The sequence below is a fragment of the Geotrypetes seraphini genome, chromosome 2 (assembly GCF_902459505.1).
Source record: "Geotrypetes seraphini chromosome 2, aGeoSer1.1, whole genome shotgun sequence".
Lineage (NCBI taxonomy): Eukaryota > Metazoa > Chordata > Amphibia > Gymnophiona > Dermophiidae > Geotrypetes > Geotrypetes seraphini.
The window spans coordinates 384740562-384755321 of record NC_047085.1 but is presented as its reverse complement, the minus strand read 5'-3'; the positions used below and the strand labels follow the sequence as shown (position 1 = coordinate 384755321).

General features: G+C 40.6%; 1 protein-coding gene across 6 annotated transcripts in view; it reads right to left on the bottom strand.

The window, feature by feature from the left end:
- Window positions 1–14760, bottom strand: part of DAZL (deleted in azoospermia like) — a 322370-nt gene that overhangs the window by 56590 nt on the left and 251020 nt on the right. For 3 of the 6 annotated variants that reach the window (XM_033930705.1, XM_033930704.1, XM_033930708.1), the window contains one exon: window positions 11309–11380. The exons of the other annotated variants lie outside the window; for them this stretch is intronic. In XM_033930705.1, the coding sequence (XP_033786596.1) occupies window positions 11309–11380 (72 nt within the window). The remainder of the gene's footprint in view (window positions 1–11308; window positions 11381–14760) is intronic. 6 annotated transcript variants of the gene reach the window in all.

The window sequence follows — 14760 nt, the reverse complement described above, 5'->3', positions numbered from 1 at the left end:
AACATGCTTTTCATAGCCATTGTCTTGTCTTTCATCTCAACCTATCCTTGACCCACTTCAATCGGGTTGTTGCCTTCTTCATTCTACAGAAACTGCCCTTAAGAAAGTCTCCAATGATCCTGGCCAAATCCAAAGGCCTCTATGCCATCTTCATCCTTCTTGATCTTTCAGCAGCTTTTGACATGGTAAATCATCACATCGATACAATGTTCTCACTTGGATTTCAGGGCTCTGTTATTCTATCTTTCCCATCGCACCTTTAGTGTATGCTTTGGTGAATCCTCCTTCACCACCATCCTGCTGTCAGTTGGTGTACCTCAAGGCTCTATCCTGGGACCACTTTTTTCCATTTACACTTCTATTTCTGCTCTAATCTCCTCCTATGGCTTTCAGTTATCACCTCTATGTAAATGACTTGCAGAACTATCTCTCTACACCTGAAATCTCAGCAGACATTGTCTCAGATTTCAATCTGCATGTCCAACATTAATTTTAGATGGTGGCAAGACATCCAGGTAACATAGTAGATGATGGCAGATAAAGACCTGAATGGTCCATCCAGTCTGTCCAACCCGATTCAATTTAAATTTTTTTTTTCTTCTTAGCTATTTCTGGGCAAGAATCCAAAGCTCTACCTAGTACTGTGCTTGGGTTCCAACTGCTGAAGTCTCCGTCAAAGTTCACTCCAGCCCATCTACACTCTCCCAGCCATTGAAGCCCTCCCCAGCCCATCCTCAACAAAAAGGCCATATACAGACACATACTGTGCAAGTATGCCCAGTACTAGCCTTAGTTCTTCAATATTTACTATTATTTTCTGATTCTAGATCCTCTGTGTTCATCCCACATTTTTTTAAACTCTTGTCACCATTTCCCTCTCCACCACCTCTCTTGGGAGTGCATTCCAGGCATTCATCACCCTCTCCGTAAAGTAGAATTTCCTTACATTGCTCTTGAATCTACCACCCCTCAACCTCAAATTATGTCCTCTGGTTTTACCATTTTGCTTTCTCTGAAAAATATTTTGTTCTATGTTAATATCTTTCAAGTATTTGAACGTCTGAATCATATCTCGTCTGAATCATATCTCCTCTGCCCCTCCTTTCCTCTAGGGTATATATATTCAGGGCTTCCAGTCTCTCCTCATACATCTTTTAGCACAAACCTACTATCATTTTCGTCGCCCTCCTCTGGACTGCTTCAGTTGCCCTCCTCTGGACTGCTTCAACTCTTATGTCCTTCGTCAGATATGGTCTCCAAAACTGAACACAATACTCCAAGTGGGGCCTCTCCAACGACCTGTACAGGAGCAGCAAACATGGTCAACACTGAGCTCCTTATCTTTCCACCTAAACCTCTCTCTCATCTTCCCTTGTTCTCTATTTCTGTGAACACCCCCACCTCATCCTCCCAATCTCATCAGCTCGTAAGCTTGGAGTAATCTAACTCGTCTCTCTCCTCCACTTCACATATCCAACAGACTGCCAAAACCTGTTGTTTCTTATTCTATATTGCTAAAAATCAGACCCTTCCTTTCTGTGTGCACTGTCAAGACCCTCATCCATACCCTCATCACCACTTGCCTAAACTACTGCAACCTGCTTCTTACTGACCTTCTGCTAAACCATCTCTCCCCCCTTCAATCTGCATAAGAACTCTGCTGCATGCCTCATATGCTGCCATTTGCCCAGAAATAGCTAAGAAAAAATTTAAATTCAATCAGGTTGGGCAGACTGGATGGACCATTTGGGTCTTTATCTGCCGTCATCTACTATGTTACTATGCTCACATTACCCCTCTCCTCAAGCCACTTCATTGGCTCCCTATCCATTTCTGCATACAGTTCAGACTCTTCTTTCTCCTTAGTATCTCTCCCCACACTCGTCCCCTTCTCCCACTCCACACATTGGAAAAGTTTCTTATCTATACCCTTCTCTTCATTGGCCAACTTCAGACTCCGCTCCTTTTACTTTGCTGCACCATATGCTTGGAGCAAACTTCTCCATCTCTGGCAGTATTCAAATCCAGACAAAGCCCACTTCTTTGAAGCTGCTTTCAATTGCAAACTCCAACCCACCTGCTAAGCACTAATATCTGTCTTATCCCTCTGTAATTCCCCCACCTGAACACTGTGAATTGATGCATCTTCTTGTCCAGTTTGTCTTGACTAGATTTTAAGCTCTTTTGAGTAAGGACTCTCTCTTTTGTTTTGATGTACAGTGCTGCATATATCTAGTAGAGCTATAGAAATGGATTACTAGTAGTCCTTCGGGCTTAAGGTTCAAAGTTCTGGAGAAAACTAAAGTAAGTGTTTGAGAGTGGGGCATAATTTCTTTTTTTAGTGGTGACATTTTCTCTAAGGTCTTAGCTAAGTGAGTATTCCAAATATTAACCTGTTCTGACACTGTAATTGCAGTTTCACCCACATGAGGATAGTCCAAGACTTCTAAGAAATTCTCAGCTTTTTCTCTTCTCTAATCTCTTTCCAAACTCTGGGAGGTACCATTTGTTTCAGGTGGTGACTTAGCGAAAACAATTAGACAATGATAGGGATGTAATTTCAATACTGCTCTTCTGGTGTTCTTGTCAACTCCTCCCCAACAAATGGAATTTCTTATCAATAGAAACTCCAGAATGGATTTTTGTTACCCATGGAACTTTTTCCCATTTCAACCTGGCATCTTTTTTATATAGTGCTATCTTTCCACCAACTGGATTTACCTTCTTATTTTTAATCTCTCTTCCCTATTACGTGTCCAGTTGGTTGTCCCCCGTTTACCAACACAATTATTATGTCTAATTTCATATAGTGACAATCTAAACAGTGGTAAAAACAAACACATTCTTATTAAACAGGAGGAAAAAGCCCCAGAAATCCCTTTGCATAATTCATTTTACACATCTCATACATAGTGAAACTGAATTTCATTCAATCGAAAAATAAACAAAACACCCCACTCCTGATGATACATATACATTTATTTTGCAGGCTGAATATGAAAATATATAAATAAGAACTTAATTCTCCCACTTAAGTGCTTGCCTATTTATATATTTTCATATTCAGCCTGCAAAATGAATGTATATGTATCACCAGATTTTTTGCCAATGAATGAAATTCAGTCCCTAAGTAGTGCATGAGATGTATAAAGTGGATTATTCACAGGGATTTCTGATGCTTTTTCTTCCTGTTTAATAAGAATGTGTCTATTCTCACCATTGTTATTTATATTGTCTATTTTTGATAACTTCATATAGTGCCATACCTTCTAATTTTTCCCCATATGTTAAAGACTTCGGACACACGCACACAGTGCAATTTTTACATATTTTTCTGTGTTACCTGCATAAAATTGATGGGAATAATTTTGAACCTGTTCTCTTTATTCAATCTTGGGCTATTTATTTATTTTTTTAAAATTTCTATATCATTTTTATCCAAAACGGTTTACAAGGAGTTACATACATAAAAAGTTAAGAATCCTCCCCCCCTCCTAAATTACACAGGTCAACACATTTTCATCAGTTCCCCCTCTTTTACTAAGGTGCGCTAGTGTTTTTAGTGCACGCTGCATATTAGCGTGCGCTGCCCCCCGCACTACATGTAAAAATTAATGCCAGCTCAATGATGGCATTAGTGTCTAGCATGCGCGGCAATGCTGCGCATGCTATAACCGCTAGCGCAGCTTAGTAATAGGAGCCCTTAATGTTGGGTGGTTTTTGTAGTATTTTTCATGCCGATTTCAAATCTGTGTTTGGTTTTTCACTAGCATGTCGCATTTTTGTAATGAGGCTCATTATATATAACTAGTGTTTAAGCCCGTTAGATTAACGGGTGCTAGATGTCTCCTGCTTTTGAACTTGGGCAGGGGCAGAGGCAGAGCCGGGGCGGGAGGGAGTGACGGTGGGAGAGCAATTTCAAAGCCTCAGCGGCGGCGGCTCCTTGACCAATCCGCGCTTACAACGTCCCCACACTTGCGGTCTGGCTGGCTCCCCCACCAAAGCCCTTTGCAGCGGCAGCCCCTCCCGCATCCGTCCCCACGTCCCAAGCCTCTCCGAAGACCGGCTCCCACGAAAATGGTACCCCTCTGTCCAAAGCCGTGGCAGCAGCCTCCCTCAAAACACATTTCAAATCTGACATATTGTAATCACAAAACAGAAAATAAAATTATTTTTCTTACCTTTTGTTGTCTGGTCATTATTCATATCATGTAGGGGTCCCAGGCTATGGTTGGCTTTTGATAACTCGCTTGCCAGGGCCCCTTCTTTCTTCTTCCCTCCCTCCATCCCGGCAGCTGAAGACAGGCACCTCCCCCCAGTGGTCTGAGACAGGAGGGAGCAGTTAGGAGAGGGTCTGAGGGCAAAGAGGGGCTCAACAGCGCACAACTACCTTTCCTTCCCTCCCTCCCTCCATCAAGTGCAGTGCAGCTCCACCAATGTTAAAAGGAGCCGCGTCGAAATCGGAGGCCTGCCACTGCCGTAGCACATTCCCCTCTGCCTTGGTCCCGCTCCTTCTCTGACATATGGGACCGCGGCAAAGGGAACGTGTTACGGTGGCGGCAGGGCTCCAATTTCAAAGCAGCTCCTTTTAACATAGGCGGAGTTGAACTGAAGGGAAGGAACGGTGGGGCCGGGTGAGGAAGGCCGCCTGCTAGGTAGGGGGACAACAATGGCGCTTATGCTCAAGCCCCCGCCGCAGCTCCTCTCTCGATCCTGGTGCGGTTCGAGAGAGGAGTCGTGGCGGCGGCTTGAACATAAGCTCGATTGTTGTCCCCCTACCTAGCCGCGAGGCTGCGGCGGGGTTTCCATGGCAACCCGATCGCGGATCTCAGTGTAGGGCCGGGTCTGGCGGCGCCGTGTAGGGCGGAGGCGGGACCTCAGCACTGCACCGCCGGGCGGCTCACGCCGCCGGCCCCCAGGAGCTCGAGGCCGGTTGCGGACATGCCTGGCGTGGCATAGTGCAGGAGGAGTGATCGGTGGCGCGAGGTAGAGAGCAGGTGATGACAGTGATTGGTGGCGCAAGGTGGAGAGCAGGTGATGACGTAAAACGCGCGCATGCGCACTAAAAAAAACAGGACAGCTCAGGGAACACGTTTTTTTTAGTGCGCATGCGCGGCCTAGCATTTTATTATATTAGATTATAAATGTTAATTGGGCGATATATCATGCGTTTACAGGATAAACACATAAGGAAGGTTAACAACAGTTGTCTTTTTTTAATGCTAGACATTTTCGATGATTAATATCAGTCTTTATCATGCCAAGACATTGTACTAATCATCCAGATAGTTTGTTATGTCTGTGGTTCATTCACAACGAAAGCACGTCACCCAATTACCGTAGATTGGAAGAAGGTATATAAATTGTACTTTGGCTGTCCACTGGGTGACCAGGATAAGTCTTGGGCTCCACATATCATCTGTACCAGTTGTTCCAAGGGACTTTGTGACTGGCTCAGTCAATGAAAGGCAGCAATGTAATTTGTAATCCCAATGATATGGAGGGAACCGCGAGACCATATTAAAGATTGCTACTTTTGCCTTGTGAACACAAGTGGATTCTCGGCTAAAACTAAACACAAAATTATATATTCTATTCTGGATTCTGCTATTAGGCGTGTTCCTCATAATGACTCACTGCCTGTCCCTCCACAAGATTGACTTGCTTCTGTGGAACATGATGAGGAATATAGTGATGCAGCAGCAGCTGCTCACAACCCAGAATTATCTGATCCTAATGTGAATGATGGAGATTCAGAACCAGAGACCTTTACACAAGCTGAGCTCAATGATCTTATGTGTGATCTAAATCTTTCAAAAGAAAAAGCAGAACTTCTTGCTTCAAGGCTTAAGCAAAAGCCCTTGCTTGCAAAAGATGCTACTATAACATTACAGAAAAAGAAATCATAACTTCATTCTTCACTGTAAGTGGCTCAGTGTGCTTTTGTCATGACATCAATGGGCTCTTCAAGTTTGTCACAAGTGCATTGTCCAGATGAATGGCATCTCTTCATTGATTCTTCATAGAGAAACTTGAAGGCAGTGTTACTGCACAACGGAAATTCCAAACCAAGTATACCAATCACTTATTCTGTTCATCTAAAGGAGTCTTATGAGAATATGAAGAATTTACTAGAAGCAATCAGTTATAAAACACACCAGTGGAACATCTGTGGTGATCTGAAGGTCATTGGCATGGGATAGCAGATCTATAGCTGAATATTATTTCATGCATATCTGACATCTGAGGGATACCTATAACCCAGGGACAAGCAGTGTGAAATTTATGCCATTGGTGAATCCTCATAAAATATTTCTTTCAACTCTTCATATCAAGCTGGGGTTGATAAAGAACCTGGTAAAGACCATGGGTAAAACAAACTTGCCAGGTTTTCAATATCTTAAGAAATTTCCAAAAATTAGCACTGCAAAACTGAAAGAAAGGATATTTATAGGCTCACAGATCAAGTCCATTATGCAGGATGAAGATTTTAAGCAATCACTCAGCAGCTGAACTTGAAGCTTGGGAGGCATTCAAGTGGTTAGTGGACTGAGTTTTTTACTGAACTTCTCACCCAACATGTAAGAGGAGCCGATGATTAAGGACATGTTGCCTTACTGGCTAAAAGTACCTGACTTGAAATTGTATATTCAGTTAGTATGTCTGAGGCTTGTTTGATTAACTTTTTGTTTGCAGTGACAGTTCACAGGGTAGTGATTTTTTTGTCTGCTAGTTATATACCTAAAAAGTAAAAATTTGACAAAAAATACCTTTACACTTTGCAATTATTAATCTCCTTCGTACAAGGAAGGAGTTCAGAATCTCCTTGACTTGTATCAGAAACTTGGATGTCGCATGTCATTATAAAAATATACTTTTTGTACTCATATCTTGACTTTTTTCCGGAAAATCTTGATATGATGAGTGACAAGCAAGGAGAACGTTTTCACCAGTGAGGAAGGGCTCTCTGTCCCACATGAAGTGACGCTCTTATTAACTAACTAATGTCAAGACTCTAGATGCAGAACTGCCCTGCATTTCATTTTCAACCTGCTTAAGTTTCATTTGTTAAAGAAGCAGGCTGAAGCCCTGCAGGACAAGGCTTTGTTGGAAGAATACAGGCCTGTCATGTATTTGAACTTGGATCATGTGAGCAAGAAGATATATGGTTTCTGTTACCGAGAAGCACAAGCAAAACAAGATAGTATGTAAAGATACAGGCGTACAGGAATGAGGCTGGATCTGACACCAGCTAACACAAAAAAAAACAACTTTAATTTGCCAAATAAGGAAAAGACAGAACTATAGAAAAAACTGTGGCATTGTGCATAGATTGGTCATTTATAGCTAAGCGCAGCTATTGTTACTGGGAAATGATAGGATATGGTAGATAGGAGCAAATTATGACAAAACAAGTTTTGATTGGCATAAGAGTAAAGGGTGTAACCATGAGGGAATGTTATAAAAATCGATGCATGCCTTTGTTTAACTAGAGATGTTCTTACAGCTAGATATTTTTGTCTTTTTCCAATGATCTCTCCAATGTATTACAATTGAGACAATATATTTTGTTAACCTGCTTTTGCTGTTGCATTTTTAGACTTTATTTAAATAAAATGTCTGCTTTTGGGTAATACATTGCACGTCTGCGTGGTTTTTGGAGTCAGCTTATGAAGGGCTTTGGCAGTGAGCTCTTCACCAGGACATTCAGTTAATGGAGTGTCGCTACCAAGGGTTCTGGAATGAGAGTATGATGGCCAACTACTGCTGGATGTTGTGCTGTGACAATCCCGACAAAACTCAGAAAAAGAAATCATAAGCATTTTTAAATAAATATTGGTTGCTAAGTGACACAGTACAGTATAACTATGCTATGCTGCGTGCTTGCTTGACTTTGGACCGAAGATACTGCAACATTTCTTTAAGTTGAGGCTGCAATTCTTAAAACGCTATAAACTAACAGACATAACTTTAAAAGTTTACGTGACTGGAAAAAAAAACAAAACTAACAACAGATCTGAAATCAGCGTGAAAAACTGATTTAAAAAGTTGTGCTATGTTCTCAGATGATTCCGAAAAAAAAATTTTGTTGCCTTGTGTTATCAGGATAATTCTATTTCATATTTTTCCAGGTTGGTGTCAGCAGCCTTGTTCTACTCTAGTTATAGTATAGCCTATTTTTTTATGGATAACCTCCTTTTCTAGAATATTGCCTTATTCCTATCAATTCTAAGTATCTCTTCCCTGAACCCTCCTTTCCATTCACACATTCATACTCAATAGCTTTGCCTGCTTTTTGGGTCACATGAATATAAAAAGAGTGAGGGCATTTCTAGGAACACTATCTAGAACAAAGGTGTCAAACTCAAGGCCTACGGGGCAAATCCGGCCCACCTGGTCGTTTTATGCGGCCCGCAGTCCAATGCTTCCAGTTTTGCCTTGTGGCCAGCTCCCTCCTCCTCACAGCCATAATGTGAATGGAGCCGCGTGCAGCGGCTACTCGTGCATCCCACACTCGTCCAGAAGCATTCCCTCTGACGTTGCGACGTCAAAGAGAAGGTTTCCAGTTCAGGTGCAGGATGCATAAGGAGCTGCTGCACGTGGCACCGTGCACACTATGATTGTGAGGAGGGAGCCGGCTATAAGATGTCACCGGGGGGCATCAGAAAGTGGACTGCATAAAACAGCCAGGTTGGAGCCAGCCAGAAGGTTAGAAACCCGCTGGAGGGAGGCACAGCATGGAGGGAGAGAGTGAACAAAGGTTTTAGTGTTTGAATTATGTCAATTTTGAGCATTTTAATCTGCTTTCTTTTGCACTGCTCAGGAAGAAATACATTTGTTTCTTTTTCTCTGGGGGGGTTGTACTGCATGTAGAATCTTGAATCTTATGGTATTCTTAAAAATATATTAGTACTTTTAGTTTTTGGTCCCGTATTTGCATAGGAGTTATCTGTGTTCTGGCAAGAATGAATGTTGAGAAACATACAGTGTGTTTTGTGTAATTTAATTTTGTGGTTAACCATTACCATGTGTTAATAAGATTATATTGTGTATGTATGAAAAATGAATGGAAAATGGTGTTATGATTAGTATTATTATGGGGGGCGGGGTCTGGCCCGCAACTTAGCCTGTGATTTCAGCCCCTTAAAAGTGATTGAGTTTGACACCCCTGATCTAGAAGATTCTGGATTTCAATTTTAAATATTAAACCCTAAAATTGGATTCCAGAATCTTTTCTTCTGCACTTTTTTAATATCATATGTGCCCACATGTGCCAAGACAACCAGCTACTCGGCACTGTTTAAAATTCTATCCAAGTGAGGTTTGCCATTCTCACCAACCAAGCAAATTACCAAGTGATTTTTCACCATCAGCATGGTGCATAGAACCCACAAAGAACTCCTGGTAACCATGCAGCTAGGCACACAGCTATCTACATTGGCCCCCAAGTGTTTCCATTGCCAAAGAAAGCACCATTTCTTATCAATAACAATGCCTGTCAGACAGCTAGATCTGTCTGCTCAGTCACCCACTACTGTCTGATTAGTTAAGCTAACAAAAACAAAAAACAAGGTTTTAGATGACCATTGAGTGAAGTTCCCATGCAGTTGCCAGTTTATAAGTTTCTTCATTTTCAAAGCTTATAATGCAACTCTAGGAAGGTGAAATAGTACATGTGTAAATTTATTGTGCTATGGAACACCTTTAGATAGGTAAGCACCTATGCTTTCTCCATTTAAAAGGAGGATGAACTCAATCATATTAATGGAGATGCCTTTAGCTGAGGGTTGCACTAACCAAGTGGTCACTCATTTTTAAGCGAGGGCCATTGTGGGTTCAAAAAGGCTTTAGTAGAGCCGACAAATCTTCCTATTTGAGGCCATGACACCAATAATACTTCTCAATATTCATTCCCTACCAGAATGCACAGTTACTTACTGTAACAGGTGTTATCCAGGGACAGCAGGCAGATATTCTCACATGTGGGTGACATCATCCATGGAGCCCCAGTACAGACAGCTTTAAAAGTGAATCGCTACTAAGTTTTTAGAAACTTTGCAACTGCCCGCACTTTGCAAAAAAACAGTGCCTTCCTGCCCGATGTAGGCATGCAGTACCTCAGTTCCGTAAGCAAGCAAAAAAAGCCAACCGGGGAGGTGGGTGGGTTGTGTGAATATCTGCCTGCTATCCCTGGATAGCACCTGTTATGGTAACTGTGTTTTATCCCAGGACAAGCAAGCAGCATATTCTCATATGTGGGACTCCCTAGTTTACTAGAATGGGATGGAGAGAGTGTTGGCCATTAAGAAAATAAATTTTGCAATACTGCTTGGCCGAAGTGACCATCACAAATGGAATAAGATTCCAGACAGTAGTGAGATGTGAATGTATGAACTGAGGACTAAGTAGCACCTTTACAGATCTCATCAATAGGAGTGGAACGTAAGAAAGCCACTGAAGCTGTCATAGCTCGGAATTTGTGTGCTGTAACACAACCCCCAGTTGCAGCTCAGCCTGAGCATAACAGAAGGCGATACAAGCCACCAACCATGTGCAAATAATTCTCTTGGATACAGGCCATCCCAATTTGTTAGGATCAAATGAGATGAACAGTTGAGGAGATGTCCTATGTGGCCGAGTTTGCGGTAAGAGTATAAAACAGGAGAACCAAATCCACAAACTCAAAGATGCAAAGCAAGGAGTGGAAATGTCCTATAGAGACTGGTGGACTCAATTTATTCCATAAAGTTACTTTATTTATCCAAAAACTCAAAACTCAACATGTATATGTTTCGGCCAAGATGGCCTGCTTTAGTTTTCTACAAGTATAGACACACAAATCTATAAATAAAAATGATACATCAAATTACAAATATCAAAAACATTATAGATCAGCATGATAAGAACAAAATATGAAATAACACATAAAAAAGACAAATAGTAAATATATAAAACTTTATAAATCAACATAATAAAAACCAAGCATGAATTAACACATTAAAAACAGTCCAATAATAAATAATCACAATTATAAATAACATTTATAAGTTCTTACAAATAGCAGATTATGCAAGAAGAGAAATAAATACACAGGCAGAGAAACTGTCTGCTAATAAAATCAGCGGATGACTTAAATACATAAATCAATAGCCAAATTTTTTTTAAAAAAATATAAGTTATGCTTAACTATTAACATAAAAAACAAATGTATAAAATAATGCCCAAGAAAATATGCATTAAAAAAATAGTAAAAGTAAACCAATACATGTAGCATATAAAGCAAGGACCAGTGGAGAAACAAACATACCTTGAGAGTCTTAATGGTAATGTAAATTGATTTATCCACACATGCAAAGACTTCCAAGTTGCTGATATTGTGCTATGGATGACCAAATGAAAAATACAATTCTTAAAGAACACCTCGAGTTGATATGAATTGCACAAGCAAAATGAAACAATTGTAACCAAACCCTATCTAGGCATAATGAACTAGCTATCTAAACTAACACGCGGCAACAATGAGTCTGTCAAGAAAAGTAAACAAGGAACGCTGCTATAACACCAGATCTCATATCAAGTTGTTAAACGGCAACAAAATATATTTCCAGTATGGTCATCAACGGACACCACTAATGAAATAGTGCACTAACATTACCACAAGTACATTTTATTTTACTTAAATTAAAATAGTGTAATGTTATAATCACTACAACACAAAGAAGTGCATGATTAAAAAAAAACAATACGGTGACATCGTTGAACAGAAAAGAGACTCCTGCAGAAAATCAATGTAAAAATCATGGAGGGCTTGGTCCAAATAATTAACAAAATATCTGGAGCAACATTCTCTATTGCACGATTCTCTTTTATTTTTAGGATGTAGTGGCCTCTTCATCTCCCCTTATTATAGCCACTCCATAACCTCCGAGCCTTTAAAAATCAAAAGGAGATGGCGCAAAAATTTTGTGGGGAATGTTCCCTAACAGGTGTAGGGAAAAACACTTGAAGTAAACAGAGAGGTGAGATTTATATCTTAAAGGCTAGAATCTTGGAGAAAGGGAAATATTTTTTTCCCTGAAGAAATGAAATCAACAGATAAAAAATTCTATCTAAAAGGCATAAAAATCTATAAAAAGGTAAAAAGTCAATCCTAAAGGCTAAAATCCTGTAATGAAGAAAAACGTCTGAAACAAGAGATTTTTTTTTTTTGGTCCAGATTTTTAAACTGGGTTCAGATTATTTCCTTCTCTTCAGATTTCTGTCTTCAAAGAGAAGAAATCTTGAGAAAGGGAAAATGTACGTAACTAAGGCTTCAAGTATGGAGACAGAGAAAAGGTCTGCCCAAAGGGCTAGAATTATATATAGAGAGAACAAATTTATCAATAGAGCTAAATTCAAGAAAGAAGAAGTAGGCCCCAAAGAACGAAGAGATATGTGGAATATAAAGAGAGACTCCTAAAGGTAACACATATGTGGAGTAGAAACAACTATCCCCAAAGGCTAACAGTCTGGAAAGCTTGTAAAAGTCTGTCCTTACAGATCGGACAACACAGTTACTTACAATAATAGGTAGAAGCTTGAAGAAAGGGGAATTTTTTTTTTTAAAGGCTAGAAATCGAGAGAGAAAGAGAAATACTGTCTTCAAAAGGATAGAAATCTGGAAAAAGGAAAAAAGTAAATCCTAAATGCAAAAATCCTGAAGATTAGAAAAACATCTGATCCAAATCATAGAAATATGGAAAGAAGGAAAAAAATCAGAGCCAAAGTTTAGAAATCTGGACAGAAGGAAAAAGTCAGCCTTCAAAGGGAAATCTGGAGAAAGGGATAAAAACAGGTAAGAAAGACTAAAAGTAGGGAAGACTAGCGAAGGGAGAGGGGAGACATGATTGAGACATTTAAGTACATCACGGGACGGGACGGGTCGAGGTGGAAGATGATATCTTTCTTCTCAAGGGACCCTCGACCAAAAGAGGACATCCGCTCAAACTCAAGGGAGGGAAGTTTCGTGGAGACGCCAGGAAGTACTTCTTCACGGAGAGAGTGATTGAGCATTGGAACAAGCTTCCAGTACAGGTGGTCGAGGCACGCAGCATCCCAGACTTCAAGAACAAATGGGATACCTATGTGGGATCCCTACGAGGTCATGCCAAGGGATAGGGTCACTAGGACTTGAATGAGCGGGTCAGTAGAGTGACAGTATAATTAAATTGTACTTTAGGGGGTCAGTAGACTTAAGAGGGTGGGTAAATGGTGTGGGCAGACTTGATGGGCTATAGCCCTTATCTGCCGTCAACTTTCTATGTTTCTATGTATAAAAAGAGGGAAAAGGTCTGTCCAAAGGCTAGAATTATGGAGAGGGGGAACAAATTTGTTAATAAAGCTACAAATCAAGAAAGAAAAAAAAAGTTGGCACACTACAAATTTGGCCCCAAAAGATAGCTATCTATGGAATTGAAAACAAGACTCCCAAAGGCGAGCCATCTGGACAGAAGAAACAATAATCCCCAAAAGCTAAATGGAGAAAGGGAAAAGGCTGTCACCAAAGTTCAGAACTCTGGATAAACAGAAATCTAAAGAGAGGGATACAGTCTATCGTAAGAGCTAGATGTCTGGAGAAAATGAAAATCTCTGTCCTCAAAGTGTGTAAGCCTGGAGAGAAGTGAAAAGTTTGTCATAAAGCCTAGAAGTTTGGAGAAAGGGGAATGTCTTTTTTGCTAAGACTAGAAATCAAGAGAGAGATAAATGCATAATGGGATTGGTCCGTTCCTTTTAATCCAGGAGAAAATCCGCCATTGCTAGACAATGAGGAGAAGATTGCCTAGAACAAATTGGTAATTTGGATTAAAGGATATAAGTAGAGTAATTTCCTAGGGGCAAATATTCTCAGTTCATTGACAGCAAACACGAGAATTAGAATCTATGGCTAATGTATATAATACAGTGGAACTTCAGTGACTCAGCAAGGACAAGATGACATAACGTGCGCCCAAACAAAGAAATTTTCAGTGTGTGAAAAGCAGAGACAACGACTGAGATAAACAGGAGCAAAAAAATAAAAAACATCCTAAAAGGAGAAGACATGGTTCCATTCATGTTAACAGTGTAAGAGCGGGATCGTAAAAATTTTGAGAACCAGTCTAAGACTGTGGAATCAATGCCTATCTCAGAAAGTTGGTAAATTAGGATATCGTGGTGGACAACATCAAAGGCCGCAGATAGATCAAATTGTAGTAGGATAGCAAACTTTATTATGAGATTGAAGTTGTTGAATCTTTGAGATTAAAGAGGCCAGCAGGGATTCAGTGCTGAAATTGGGTCTGAAGCCATACTGGCAAGGTAATAGAATGGAGAATCTCTCTAAGTAAGATGAGAGCTGTGGATATAATAGCCTCGAGCATTTTGGTCAGGAAAGGAATATTTGCTATAGGACGATAGCCGGAAGGATTGGTCTAGATCAGCTTTTTTCAGAAGTGGGGGTCAGGGCAATGTGTCCCATTTGTACGGAAAATAGGCCAGATAGTAAGGCTGAGTTGATAAGTCTGGTGAGAGATGAAATAGCATGCGTGGGAATTTTCTCGTAAAGGTAGGAAGGGAATGGGTCCAGGGCACATTTGCAGGAACTTAATTTGTGGCACAGTTTAGACCTGGGCTTTGGATACATGCTCAAAGACTGTCCAGGATCTGTCTACTGGGATAGGGTTAGTGTCGCTGGGCACCAGAGAATTGTAAGTGACTGCTGATGGAAAAGAACTTCTTATA